General features: G+C 35.1%; 1 protein-coding gene across 11 annotated transcripts in view; it reads left to right on the forward strand.

Annotated features, from left to right (window-relative positions):
* CEP170 (centrosomal protein 170) overlaps positions 1-13874 on the forward strand; it is a 98580-nt gene that overhangs the window by 16916 nt on the left and 67790 nt on the right. For 10 of the 11 annotated variants that reach the window (XM_071806203.1, XM_071806207.1, XM_071806212.1 and 7 more), the window contains 3 exons: positions 2629-2774; positions 7596-7685; positions 13445-13523. In XM_071806203.1, the coding sequence (XP_071662304.1) occupies positions 2670-2774; positions 7596-7685; positions 13445-13523 (274 nt within the window). In that variant the 5' untranslated portion in view covers positions 2629-2669. The remainder of the gene's footprint in view (positions 1-2628; positions 2775-7595; positions 7686-13444; positions 13524-13874) is intronic. The other variant, XM_071806210.1, reaches the window with a different exon arrangement.

Raw genomic sequence — 13874 nt, forward strand, 5'->3', positions numbered from 1 at the left:
ATTGCCTTTAATAGGCATGATAATCTTTTCTTCCATATGAATGCTTTTTGAACTCAGTGTAACCTTTTAGTATCCATAACATTTCATTGCAAGAATTATCATGACCTAAATTTACACTGTGTGAAGAGCCACTTCTGATTATGATTTTGCACCTGTTGTACAGTAATTTAATTTGGTATCTCCTGGACACTGAATAATCTTTCATCCTTGGATTGTTCAGAACACTACAGCCAGAGTTCTACTACAGTCAGAGTTTTGCTATGCAGAATTTGCTTTGATCAAAGGCATGGATTTATTCTAAGGAATACTTTAAAATAAAATATGTATCTAGGTTGATGATTCGTCGCAGTTGAGATGGCACTGTTTGAAAAGAACGACATTATTAACTTCAATAGAAATGGTGATGGGCTTTTAACTACAAATGTGCTACCAAGCTGTGTGGCAATGATTGCTCTGTATAATACATTTTATAAAACTATTTCAGATGACTTAATTTACTCTGTTGTCAGGCTTTATCATTTTGAGGAGATTTGAGCTTTTTTTTTCCTAGTTCAGTAATTGTTGACCTACTTGTCTGTTTTATAAATAAAAATAGAGGGTTTTTTTCCATTATTGACAGTCTGCCTATGTAAACTAAAACATAGTATTTGAATAAGAACTTTCTCAAATAGTTTATATCTCTTGGAGGTTTTCATATGAATTTCCAATTAGAGCAGGAAGGCCAAGTGGTGTAGGTGTTGTTATGATAAGCAGATGGGACATTTAAAAGGCAGTAAAATATAAACAGAATAAGCAGCTTTGATACTGAACAGCATGGTTGCTGTCAGACATCCCTTCAATTTACTTGTTAAAAGCTGGAATCTAGGCTAGCCATTTTTGCTCCTTCCTTTTCCTTTCTTAAAAGGAATGTAAAAATATCATTTGATTGACCTAGTTTATTGTCTGGTTTTAAACTAGGTTAAATTAAAAATACAAATGTTAATTTCCTTCAAAGGTGCTGAATAAACTGTTTTAAGTATTAAACACTTATTTGGTAGCTAGATGTCTTGAAATTTGATCTCAGCAAGTTATTATTGTAGATTTAATTTGTAATCTCCATATTTTCTCTGAATGAAGTATAGTTGAGATGTTGTATCACTTCTTCCATTGTTTAACTTGAAGAATGTGTTGTGATACATCTGTGGAAAGACAATCCTATTGTAGTTATCGCTGTATGAGAGAACACTTTGTTGCAATATGTATTTACTTTTTTATGAAGTAAATCTTTAGTACATTGAATCTTTCTGATTTCTTCCATTTGAATTGCATTATTTTTTTTTAATTTAACTGAGTGAACAGCTGTGCTGGTTCATTTTAGCACATGCCATGGTATGCTTTCAACTTTTTATTTTGTAAAATTCAGTTTTGTCATTAACAGATGTAGTTTTGACCTAACGCTATCCTCTTTATAGGTTTTAATAATTTACGGTGTTTCTCCTTGGTTGTAGTTTGCATAAAATGTGCTTACATGTTGGTCTTGGTTTTGAGAACCTTGCTGCAGTTTTGTTATTGTGCAGGTTATGCTCAGGTCTCCTACAGGCTTATGTCTACTTAAGAGTACATTTGCTACCCTTGCATAATTTCACTAAATGGCATATAAATAAAAGACAATAGAAATACAAGCTGTTTGATACTGAGAGGAATGGAGACTCACTGCTTCTCTTTAGTGGAATACAGAGTGGTATTGTATGATTGAAATTATTTCTTTGGCTTGCTTTTTCTTAAAGAGAGATTTGGAATACTTCATAAAGGCTTTTCCAAGTATCCAGGACTGAATTGCTCCAAAGAGTGCTTTTAATCATATATTTCTCCAGGATCAAAAAGGACATATACTGTGAAGAAGTTTTCCATAAAAGATTTTATCCAGTTTTCAATTTTTGTTTTCTTAGGTATCTGTGGAGTTTGTTTTGTTTTGTTTTGTTTTGTTTTTTTCCTGTGTAAGCATGTAGTATATAGTTGTTTATTGGCAAATTAAAGTTGTGTAGTAACACTCCTTTCAATTTCATTACTTATGAATAACTACTAAATTGTTCATTTTGCTCTGCTTTGTTTAAAGTTCTATATGTACACTGTTAAGTTTTATTGAGAAAACTCTAACATTAAATAAGAAGCAGACCTTTAAATTAAACTTTCACTTGGTCCTGTATAGAGAACCTGAGCTTAAAACCCAATCAGGTAGGGTTTTTTCACAGGAAAATGTAATGACACACATGCAGGTTACTTGCTATGTTTTGTGAATGTTTGCCATATTTATTGGTTGCAGTAGTGAAGCTTGAATGTAGCAATTATCTTGATAATAAGCGGTCGAATGTTAAAAGATTTCTGACAGCTTGACATATGACTTTAGCATTAACTAGCTGCTTGATCATTTTGAAGAAGCCTACCTCTGATTAAATTTACCTAGTTGCATGAAGCTTCAGACTGTAAGTCTGCAGCCTGTCACTTCCTGTGGTTGCTGGATTCAGTACACACTATTGAGAATGCTGTATTTTCAGAGGCTTTTTGTATTCTGCTCACAGTGTTTTCTAAGCAGGAACTGTAGCTAAAAATAACTAAAATGAATTTCTCTGTCTCTCTTTCTCACTGCAGGATGACGTAGCTTTGCCGAGGATTTATCAGCTAAGCAGAAAATGAGCTTAACATCCTGGTTTTTGGTGAGCAGTGGAGGCACCCGCCATAGGCTGCCACGAGAAATGATTTTTGTTGGAAGAGATGACTGTGAGCTGATGTTACAGGTAATTGCATCAACCTTCCATGTGTAACTGCTCAAATCACAAACTTAATGCACCAGTTTTATATTGCTTTTGAAAATTAAGTTCCCTAGATGTTGGAGAGCAATTGTTTTGATTAATCTTTTGCGTTCATAGAAACAGTTTAACTACATTGCCATCAGTCATACAGTTACTGTTGAAGTACAGAGGATCATGTATTGTTCATATAAATCATATGCAGAACGCAAAAATATAATATGAAATAAATTTTGCAATATGATCAGTAAAGTAGACTGTGTACTCCACAAAATGTGATAATGCTGAGTGCACTGGATGCTTTTGAAAAGAGCTTTCTTTTTTCTGCAACTTGTAATCTAATTTGGTCGCATGATTTGATGTAACTCTATCCCAGTGTCCTGATCTTGTTGTACAAAGGCAAATGAAATCAGTAGAGAAGAGTATTTCTCTGTCTCTAAGGAAGTGGAATGACTCAATATCAGTAATGGTTTCAGCGGAACTGTAAAATTCAAGTCTTAGTCAAAACAGTTTCATATTTCAGTAGCTTCCTCAACTTTCAGAATCACTATGCGGAACTCTTAGATGTGCGGAACTGTATTGTTATGTAGCCATATTGCTTGTACTTTGCCCTGTCAAAGCTGTAGTCCTCTGAACTGCTTCTTTCTAGTATATATATTTTTGGATGATTAATGGTAATATTTTGGGAGTTTCTTCTTGGATTCTTGTCTTGGCTTCAAAACTAATATTCTCAGCCCTTCGTACCATGCAATAAAATATTTTCTTCCGTTTTGTTGTTTGGTTTTTTTTTTTTTTTCCTGGGGGGGGGGGGGTGTGTTTGTTTTTTTGTTTGTTTTTTGTTGTTGGTTTGTTTTGTTCCTAAGAGTTGTTAATGCAGCCATTAATAGCCAAATTAGACTCTTACTTGCAAATGAAGTGCCTAGAAATGTATTTTTATGTGTATTACTCAGAATGTAATATTTCTAGTAAAATGCATTTGGCTGGCAGCGTCAGAAGATATCCAAAGGCAGGCAGTTGATTTATGAGGGAAGCATTAAAAAAAAAATAAAAGCAACAAACACACAAAAAACCACTAACACCCAAAACCAAAAGAAAAGCATCCAAAAAGCCCCCACACCCTATTGGTTCCTGTCTAAAAGTTTATAATTAAAACTGTTTTTTTTTTTACCACTAGCTGCTTGTAACAGGTTGTTGTCTCTGAATAAGGGAGACTTTGCTCTCTCTTTGCCCTATATATCTTCCATCCATGGTTGATCAGTCTTAGAATGAAGCTGAATACTGAAGCATTTATTGTTTTGCAATACAAAACTTCAGTGATTATCCCCTTCAAAAGTAGCTGCCTCTTTCATTAATATTGTGAATATATTCTAGTCATTTAGAAATGTTATTTGTTATATATTGACTTCAGGGGCAGTAGAAAGAATCAAGGGGCCTGTTGATTTTCAAGAATATTCTCTTTAGCCTACTGTTATGTTCATTTTACATGCCAACATGACTGTAACAGCACATACTGCTGAAGGGGGTGGAACCCACCAAAAGATAAACTAATAATGTGGTTTTGTTCTGCATGTATAGCTCTTTGTGTAGGACCTTACTTTCCACTCTTGACAACTTGGTTGTTCTCTTACTGCGAAGCATGTGGACAATGCATGATAAAGAAAGCAGAATTTAGTGCTTTTATTCATAATGTATTGACAGAAAACATGTTATAAAAGCCTTATTAAAAAGCATTTCAACTCTGTTGTATGCTTTATAGAATTAGATCTCAGATCTGTACCTAACCACTGTTCTTCTAACAGAGGTTTTGTTCATGTCTGGAAATACAGATCTACTTTAAGTGGGTTACTTTGTAAATATGCTCAAACGTAGTGTGCAGTCTTTGTATTTAGCTAGATGCTCCAATTGTGGATAAATAACCACATTTTCTCCGTCTTTCACTGTTATTTTTAGAAAACGTTTTGAATCTTGATAGGGGAGTCATCTCCTAGGTGAAAAATTCCCAGTTTTTCATAGTATCAACATTATTTCCACAAAAGAATACTCTTACTTTCTGCATTCTGAACATTTTCTTGGTGGTCTGAGTTGGATTGAAGAGTCTCTGTCTAAAATAATACTAGTTACAAATTAATTTTAACTGAGGATGGAGTCTTCCTATATTCATACAGCTGTTAGCACAGTTATGTGATTTTTGTTATTTCTGCGGTCATATATAAATCTTTGTACTGGGTCTAGCTGGAATGGACTTAATTTTCTTTATAGAAGCCCTTACAGTATTATGGTTTGGATTTGTGACCAAATCCAAATCAGCTCCTCCTACACAGGTGTGACTATATTGGGGGTGCACAAGAAGCTGAGAAGGAATGTAACCAGGATAGTTGACCCAAACTGAGCAAAGGGATATTCTCTGCCATATAATGTCATGCTCAGCAACGAACACTGAGAGGGGGTCTTTGAGGAAGGTAAACACTGCTCAAAGACTGATTACGCATTGGTCTGCGTGTGGGAGGTGGTGAGTGATTGCCTTTGCATCACTTGATTTGTTTTATTTCTTCTTTCTTCTTCTTCTTTCATTAGCTGCATAAACTATCTTTAACTCAATACGTGAGGTTTCTTACTTTTGCTCTTCCTGCTCTCCTCTGCATCTCACTGGGGCGGAGGGAGGGGTGAGTGAGCAACTGTGTGGTGCTTTGCTGCCAGCCAGGGCACCACAGTCCTATAAAAAGTAATTTTGGTAGTGCTTAAATTTGAATGGAAGGCTGCAATAACAAATCAGAAGGAAAAACGGCATTTGAAAGATTGCGCAAGCTTTGCAAATGTGAAGATGGCCTGCAGTGAATGAAAATGTGTCCAATTATATGCAAGAATCTGGGCCTCGGGACAACGGTAACGTTCTATAGGATTTCAGGTGTTTGTAAAAGTCACAGACTTGAGTAATCATTCTTACCATTTCAGAAGATGTGACAAAATATCATGAAGATTTAAGGATCGTTTGGGTCATTTCCATCTTAACTTACTTTTGACATGAAGTTATACATAAAGATAATAAAATAATTGCTAATAAAATTTGTATTTGAATAATAATTGAAAGAAGTTCAGAATTTTTTCCCATAACCTAGTTGAAGATCGGGTTATTCTTCTGCTTGCATTGCTGTGGCACTAGAGTATGGAAAAGTGTAATCTCTGCTTGACATTGTGGGCTCAGCAGAACACCTACGTCAGTGAAATTGATTTTACTGAGATAGCTTGTTTTCACTTGAAGAAAGGTAACTAAGTAGAAAATGAACTGTACTGGTATATCTTTGTCTACTATTAAGAACACTTAACTGATACAGTGTACTAATGCAACTTGTATTGGTATGGACCTTGTTCATTTGTCAGTCCCTTAATTCTCTCCTCTCCTTTTATATCCTGATCCCATTTCTATACACCTCCGGACTGCAGAGCAGGTTGGCTCAAATTAAAAGTCTAAAAATAATGTAGTAAGTATTAGCAGAAGAGGACTGATTTATCTTCCTTGAGAAAGCAAAGCAGTCAGAAGGTGGTGTGAAATTGAATAATAAGGAAGTAAATTGAAAAGAAGGAAGGAAAATATTGGCAAGCCTCAAGAAATCAAGAAGAAATGAGATGATAAACATAGGATTCCGAAAAGAGAAAGTCTTCCCTTAGGAGTCATGGTTGCATGGTCTGATGCCTTGAACTGGCTTGTGCACTGATAACCTGGGACTCCTGGAACTCATGGGCTGCAGCTGCTGGCATGGCAATAAGCACAGAAGTCTCAGGCAGAAATTTACCATTTTCAGTGCTATATAGTCCTGAATAATGAGTTGAGTAGCAAGGATAAAAGATGTGAAGCTGAAACTGGAAAGAATGCCGTTGGAAGAAATTTGCCGGTATACAATCATGTTAGAACACTACAGTATCAGAATTTCCAGCAAACAGACCGAGATGTAGTGTGGAAGATAAGCTGTGGGAACTCTTCTAGATGTCGAGGTGCTGACCACATGCACACGTGAAGGAGACATACATCCAGCCCCACCTCTTTCTCACTTGAAGTCAGCACCTCAGGCTGCAAAGACTTGGCCATTGGCAAGTGCTAAAAGAGGAACTTAGCTGTTAGGGAAGTGGTCTTCTCAGAGGAAATAGAGGAGGAACAATCCTTGTTACTATGGGTTGACATTTGGGTGCGCACTAAAGAATGAATTAACTAAATGCTAAAGTGGGATTAGTAATTCAGGAACTGCTTGTTTTGTGAAGAGGCTAGAGCTAATTTGTTTAGGCAACTGAGATCAAGGAGAAACAATTTGAACGCTTGCATACTATGGTGAGTATCCCAGGCAACATAATGGAAGATTTTCTGAACCATGACAGGAAATGGAGTGTTTCAGAGAGAACAACAATATCACAGAATCATATTCATGTTTTGATTGATGCGTGTAGTTATGGGGGGAGAGAGAGAGAGAAATAAAGGTGAAGCTGATGAGCTGATGATGTTAGATTAAACATCAGTGATATTATGGTGAACTGAAAAAGAAAATCTTTGGATAAGATATGGCTGGATCTGACTTAAAATCACATTTGGGGAAACATTAAGAGAATAAGTTTTCTGTATTTAATTTAGGATTCTGCTCTGGGCACCTGTCACCAGGGTTGGGATTGAATTTTTTCATATATGGGACTAATTTTTAAATATAATTTCAATAAATGTGCCATGTAGAAAAAAAATAATCCTACTAGTTGAAGAAGTTGCCATTAATGCTCTCTTGATCTGTTTTTGAAATACATTATTTTATATATTTTTTTATGTTTTAGTCACGAAGTGTGGACAAGCAACATGCTGTACTTAACTATGATGCCTCTACAGATGAACACTTGGTGAAGGATTTGGGCAGCTTGAATGGGGTAAGTTAACATCAGAAATAGGTAGCTCCCCATAGTCTTTTGTGTTTTTGTTTGGGGTTTTTTTTGACCAAAGAGAACATAAACTGAACAAGTGTACATTAATGACTTTTTAATGCGAGATTGGAAATGGGAGAACATTCAAAAGGAAAATATAGTTTTTGTGGGTGTTTTCCACTGCACATTATTTAAGGCACTGCAGTAAATACCATTAATAAGAGGGCCTTGGCAGCAGGAAAAAACTCAAAAGAATAGAAAGGAATATGTTACTCTTCTGTTTTTCAGAAATGGAGGTGAAAAAAAATCTTGATTATATTGTAAAAAAGCAAAAAGGATATTTCAATCTCTCAGTGTCTGGTTAAGAAATGGATTTTTTCATTTTACATGCTATTTCTCTTTTCTACTTTTTCATACAGAAAAGAATGTTAAATAGTACTTCATTTGTGGAAAAAAGTATGCAATAACTGTGTTGTATGTCGACATATTTAACTAATTCTAGATTTACGTTTAGTTTTTCAGTATCCTTTTTGTCAAAGTGTCTGTGTCTAATATGTGTCAAGATATTATATAGTAATGTAGGAAAAATGGCTAGTTATGACCAAAATAAAGTTTCATATGACATTTTACATTTTAAGACTTTTCTAAGAATTGCATGTAGAATATTCTAGGTGAGCTTCACCTTTTATAAATATTTTTAATATTATATTATTAAAATCTTAGTAATTTTGCCATATTTTTGTAGCTTTTTAGATACTTCTTCATGAGCTGTTTATATACACTAGTTATGGTTGTTATTTTATATAACTTTGAATGTTTGGTGATGTCATGAACATGTACAGAGTAAAATAATGAGTTCATCTGTGATTGTTTATTTGAGTTAGTATTTAGAAAGCTACTGGCAGTGAATAGCTTGTCAAATGTTTAAAAAAAAATAGGAGATGAAGAAGAAATATCAAGCTACCGCCTGTTAGCATTGATTTAGATTCTGGTGTTTGATCTTGAAGTACATTTCAAAATAAGAACCCTGTTAGTCTCTGTTAGCTTTTCTGTACTTTAAGGTAACTAAGCCTTCCAAAGAGTCAAGAATCTCAACTCCATATAAAACCAGTCTAACCTGAAGGGTTATATTGTTTGAACAGTTGTAGACATATAAGAACTTTGCTCCTTAAATATTTAATATACCTCTGTATTTTGAAAGTTGGTGCACTGTTTCAAGACAGTGATCAAAAATTAATTCAGCACATAGTCATTTTTGGCTGAGCTACTTGATTTTATTCCCTAATTCTATGTTACTCCTGTAGTCCATAGTCATACCTTCAGATTTTCATTTACTTGTCACAAAACTTGAATTTAGTAAGGATATATGTTAAAAGGCCTTCATTTGCTCGTTTCTTTGCCTCTTATAAAGAACTTGTAGTTGTTTGCTTTACTTGCTCTGATTCGTTCTCAGGTTTGAGTTGCCAGTTGCTCTTATAGTTGTTTACTCAGAGACATCAAAGGAACTCTTTTCTTCCCACAGTTTTGGGACAGGGAATATTAAGTCTTAGGAGTTCAGTCCTTGCTCTTTGTCTTCTCAGTGCTTCCCTTACTGTCTTTCCAACTGTGCTTTTCTTACATACCTCTACCTGGTTTCAGGTCAAAAGAGAAAACATGTAGTTTTGTAACACTTGTCACAAATTCTGTGTAAAATTGTTACAGTTCTTAATTGTTGGGCAGAACAATATATGCAATGCCTCTGTACCATGCCGTGAACTACTAACTAGGCAATAATGATTTTAGTCTAGCTACTATTTCCACTGAGAACATCACCTCCCTAGCAGCCAAATCCCTCTTTCAGTGCTTCGTCAGCTTCTACCTGTTCCTATTTTACTTGCTTCGTTAAAGGACAACACTTACGTTGGGTCTCCCCAGTCAGTTCAATTTCTTTGGAAAACAGATACTTTTAGTAATATACAGGAGTGCTCCATTTCTGGTGTGATGCACTTAAACCACTCAAGATAATACAGAGCTTAAGGGGAGATGGCTCCTACTAATACCTAGGGCTTTTCTTTTGAGTTTTGTGAGTCCCAAATATTTTCACTGGATGAACTGTAATTGCATCTGATGCCCTAATGCCTGCGTATTCTTGTCTGTATGGTTTATTCACACTCAATTAAGTGAAAAGGTTACAGCAGTGTTCGTCCTGGATGAACTTCATACATCTAGATTTGGAAATAAAGCAAAATTAAATTTACATGATGTAAAGTTTTATTTCTAGGAATCTATCATGACTCCTCCTGGTCATTCCTGCTTATCTTTTATTTAATACAAAAAAGAGTAAGGAATTTCTCTTTTCTGACAGAAATGTGTACAGTTGCTAAGATATCATCTATTATTTCACCAGTATCAACAGAATTCAACTGTATTTTCTTCTTTGAGTTGTGACCTCGAAAACATGACAGAAAAATTATGAAGCATCCATGGCCCTGTTGAATAACATTCTTCTCAGGGTAGTGAAGTCCTTTCATGCTAATGTTTAGGACTGGATTGCAAAATGCTCAGCAAACTTTGTAAAGGCTTGAAGAGAGCTGACTCTCAGTATTTGAAGAATAGAGCTTTAGAAATCATGTGTATATATAAAATGTGGAGTGATTTAAAGGGGGAATAATATGTGTGGAGTGATTTAAAGGGGGAATAATATGTATAGATTGATTTAAAGGGAGAAAAGAATTCCTTATTTACATAGTAACTAGCTATTTTGAGCTAGCTTTGTCTTGCATCCCAGAGCCTGTGATGGAATTTTAAAACTCCAGTGGCAAAGCAACTGGAGCTTGGTTGTTGTATGCTATCAGTTCAGTCATTAGGATGTCTGTAGACTGCATCCACTGCCTTCAGACCTCTCTGCATTTATACTACATGCACATTAATATTGGAACTCTGACCTGGGAGGAAAACTGCATATGTTCACATATACATACATGTCCACAAGGCAGCCTAAATTTTGATGGTTCACTAAAATTCAAGCCGCCTTGAGGATATTGTTCTTACGGGTTTTTGCTCTGGACTCTCACAATGTTGAAGTGGAATAAATATGCATTGAACACCACTCACAGTTTCATGCTTACAAAGCAGTAAATAATTGCAGCTTTAATTCTTATTTTTCATGGAAGATATTTTCTATGAAGTAGGTAAGCAATTTTTAAAATAATGAAATAATTATTTTCATTTAGAACAAGAGAATAAAATAGAAGATCTCTTTACTGTATCATGGAAGAACGTTTTTTTCTGTCTTTCCAGACTTAATCTAATATTAGATTTAGATGAGGAAAACAAGCACTTAAAGATTCGGTTTCTTGGCTTACTTTCAAGTCAGGGTTTTTTTGTGTGTGTGCACATAACGTCAAAGTGCTTAAAAATGGCAGATTTCAGCTACTGCATTCCTTAGAAACATGTATATGTTGTTGTAGAATCCTTAAGTTTGAAGTAGGATGATCCTGTGGGCTTGCTATATTCTGGCATGAACCAACAGGAAATGTTTTTCCAAAAGGCACTCTGGATATTTAATCTATCTGTAGCATTAACATGTAGCTGTTATGAAAAGTTAAAATGAGCAAGATACTGTAAATTTGTTAAGGTATGGGAACATATGCAACTGATAAATAATACATAAAATAATGTAACGATCTCAAACCAGCCAATTCATAAATATTTTATTTGCCTTGAATTTACCCTAAACTGAAGGCTCCATATGAAGGAGGTTATACCAAGGAACAGAGACTTTTCGCATGTAGCTGATTATTCATATTTCTTACAAAGAAGATGCTACATTCTTATAAATCCAGATATTACATTCTTTTCTGGTAAAAGGAGAGGGAAGATTTCAAAAAGAAATAGAGGAGGATGTAGGGGAAGAGTGTAAATTGGAGTTTCTTAATGCAGACTTGAATTGAGCCTTGAGGAATAGGTTAAGGCAGGATGCTGTGCAGAAGTCTTTTTGTCGGCTCACACTGTAGAAAGATTCTACAAGGATGTGTAACTCTGAAAAGGTCTTAAATTTGAGGTGGAGTTAAATTTACTGTTTCCTTTTGTCTTTGTAACCTGATCTCTAGTTTTTGTACTTGAGAGCTTAATACTCTATTCTGCTAGATGAAGCATGTTTTCACCTTTCTGTACTTCTCTTTCCACTGGATGAATTCAGAAGATACTGACACAATATAGGGTTTTCTCTGAAGTGAAAAAATTCAACTTAGGAAACAATTCACTTTCACGGTTATAGATTGAGCCTAATTCAGAGAGTTCTAAGATCAGTGGCATGACTCAGGCTGAGTAAAGGATCAGTTTGAGAGCTGTCACTGGGAGGTGCCAGGTTCTAGGAGAGGTCTCTACCCGAAAGTTTAAGCATCCCCTCTGACGGCAAAAGAGCGAGTTGTGAGAAAAACAGTCTCAGTTTCTGATGCTCACTCCTACCTTAGCACGTTAGCATCCTCGGTTTCTGGTATCTGAAGTCACCACATGCACCTTCAAGTCTTGCCGATAATAGTAACCTGGGCAGTTTACTTGACACTGACAGCCTACCTTCCTGAGACTGTAAATCAGTCCTTAAGATGCAGATTTGTTCCAATGAAGGAATAAACTTTTGTTATTGTTGTTTCCCAGTTCTTAGAAGGGCTTATGACTACCTTTAAATTTTATGTAGGTGACTTTCTAGAATTTTATTTAGATCTTGAATGATCTAACTTCAAGCCCTATTTCTGTTGATTTAGTTCCCCGCCCCGCCCCCAGAGATTACATTGTTTTCCAGCTACTCCAAATTAGATCTTTGAGATCCATTTTGACTTGAACATGTATCATTCTTCTCCTTGCTGCCTCTGAAATTAGTCATTGTATGTATCTTAGGCTCTCTTGAAATTTATTCTGAAGTGTTTTTGCAAATACCTTGTTATTTTTTGCTGTTAAGTTTAATCTGGACCTTGAAATTAGAGTAATTTGTAATCTATGCTGCCTTTAACAGACAACTGATACGTCTGGGGAAATTTGACATACTTTCAAGTACAAATCCTTCCCCAAATCACCAAATGTTTTTCTGATTTCTCCAACTATGATTCCAATCATTATTTCAAGGAGAGGTTTATTTATTGTACAGTAAAGGAATTTTTAAAAGGTATTGTCAAGCCTATGGAGTTTGCTCTGCTTTGCTGCTAACTGGTATAATAACGTTATTTCTGCTTACAAATGTTGTGGTACCTGCTCTTTCAAGAGTTGCAATATATTGAATTCTTTATCACTGCTATTTGGAGTTATTTGGATGGACTAACTTGGTCCGTTTTTCCTTTAAATCCTTTGACAATGTTTAGAAATTATAAGCTCCCTCAGAATTCTCATATCCAATGTTAAATGCTGTAAAAATTGTGATGATAAATCAATTCTGACATGTAATTGTGGTTGAAAAAGGAAACTACAAGAAAAATAATGAATGAAGGTGCTAATTTAAGGGAACATTAATCAACAATTCAGTAAATACTGCTCACAAGATTAAACTTCTAAGAGACTTTTCAAACCCAGTGTGATATCAGCAGCCTGGGTAGTGGCTGATATTTAACTTTTCTTTTGAAATATTTTGGGAAGCAGGTGGCAATTTGAGCTTACAGTTTAATTCCCCAGTGAATCACCAGTAGAAAATCTGCAGTGCTGAAAACTTTATCGTAAAATTAGTTAAGTGATTTTTCATTTTATTATTTTGGAATTTGAATGGTATCTCTTTCTGTCCTTATTTATTTCTGTAGACATTTGTGAACGATGTAAGGATTCCAGAACAGACATACATCACTCTGAAGTTAGAAGATAAACTGAGATTTGGATATGATATCCTTGTCACAAAAACACGCAATGCAATTAAACACTTCTCTTGCTAAAAGTATGGTTGTGTTAAATGAGGGGTTCTCATACTATTTGAGAAACATCTTTGAAATATTTATTTCTTTCATTACTACAAAAATGCTTATATTGGAGAAAATGGTGAGGTTTAGAATACTATACCTTAGTCAGAACTATTGATAAAGTACATGTTGTTGTTTCTAACTGCAGGAAACCTCAACTTCCAATTACTGTTTAAAACATAATGTGTAACTTGTGCTGCTAAGAACATTACTTTTCTTGGAGGCAAAGACACAAATATTTCTATCAGATGGGATTGTATACAAGTAGAGAAGGTTA

This window comes from Patagioenas fasciata, chromosome 3 (genome assembly GCF_037038585.1).
Source record: "Patagioenas fasciata isolate bPatFas1 chromosome 3, bPatFas1.hap1, whole genome shotgun sequence".
In the NCBI taxonomy this organism is placed as follows: Eukaryota; Metazoa; Chordata; class Aves; order Columbiformes; family Columbidae; genus Patagioenas; species Patagioenas fasciata.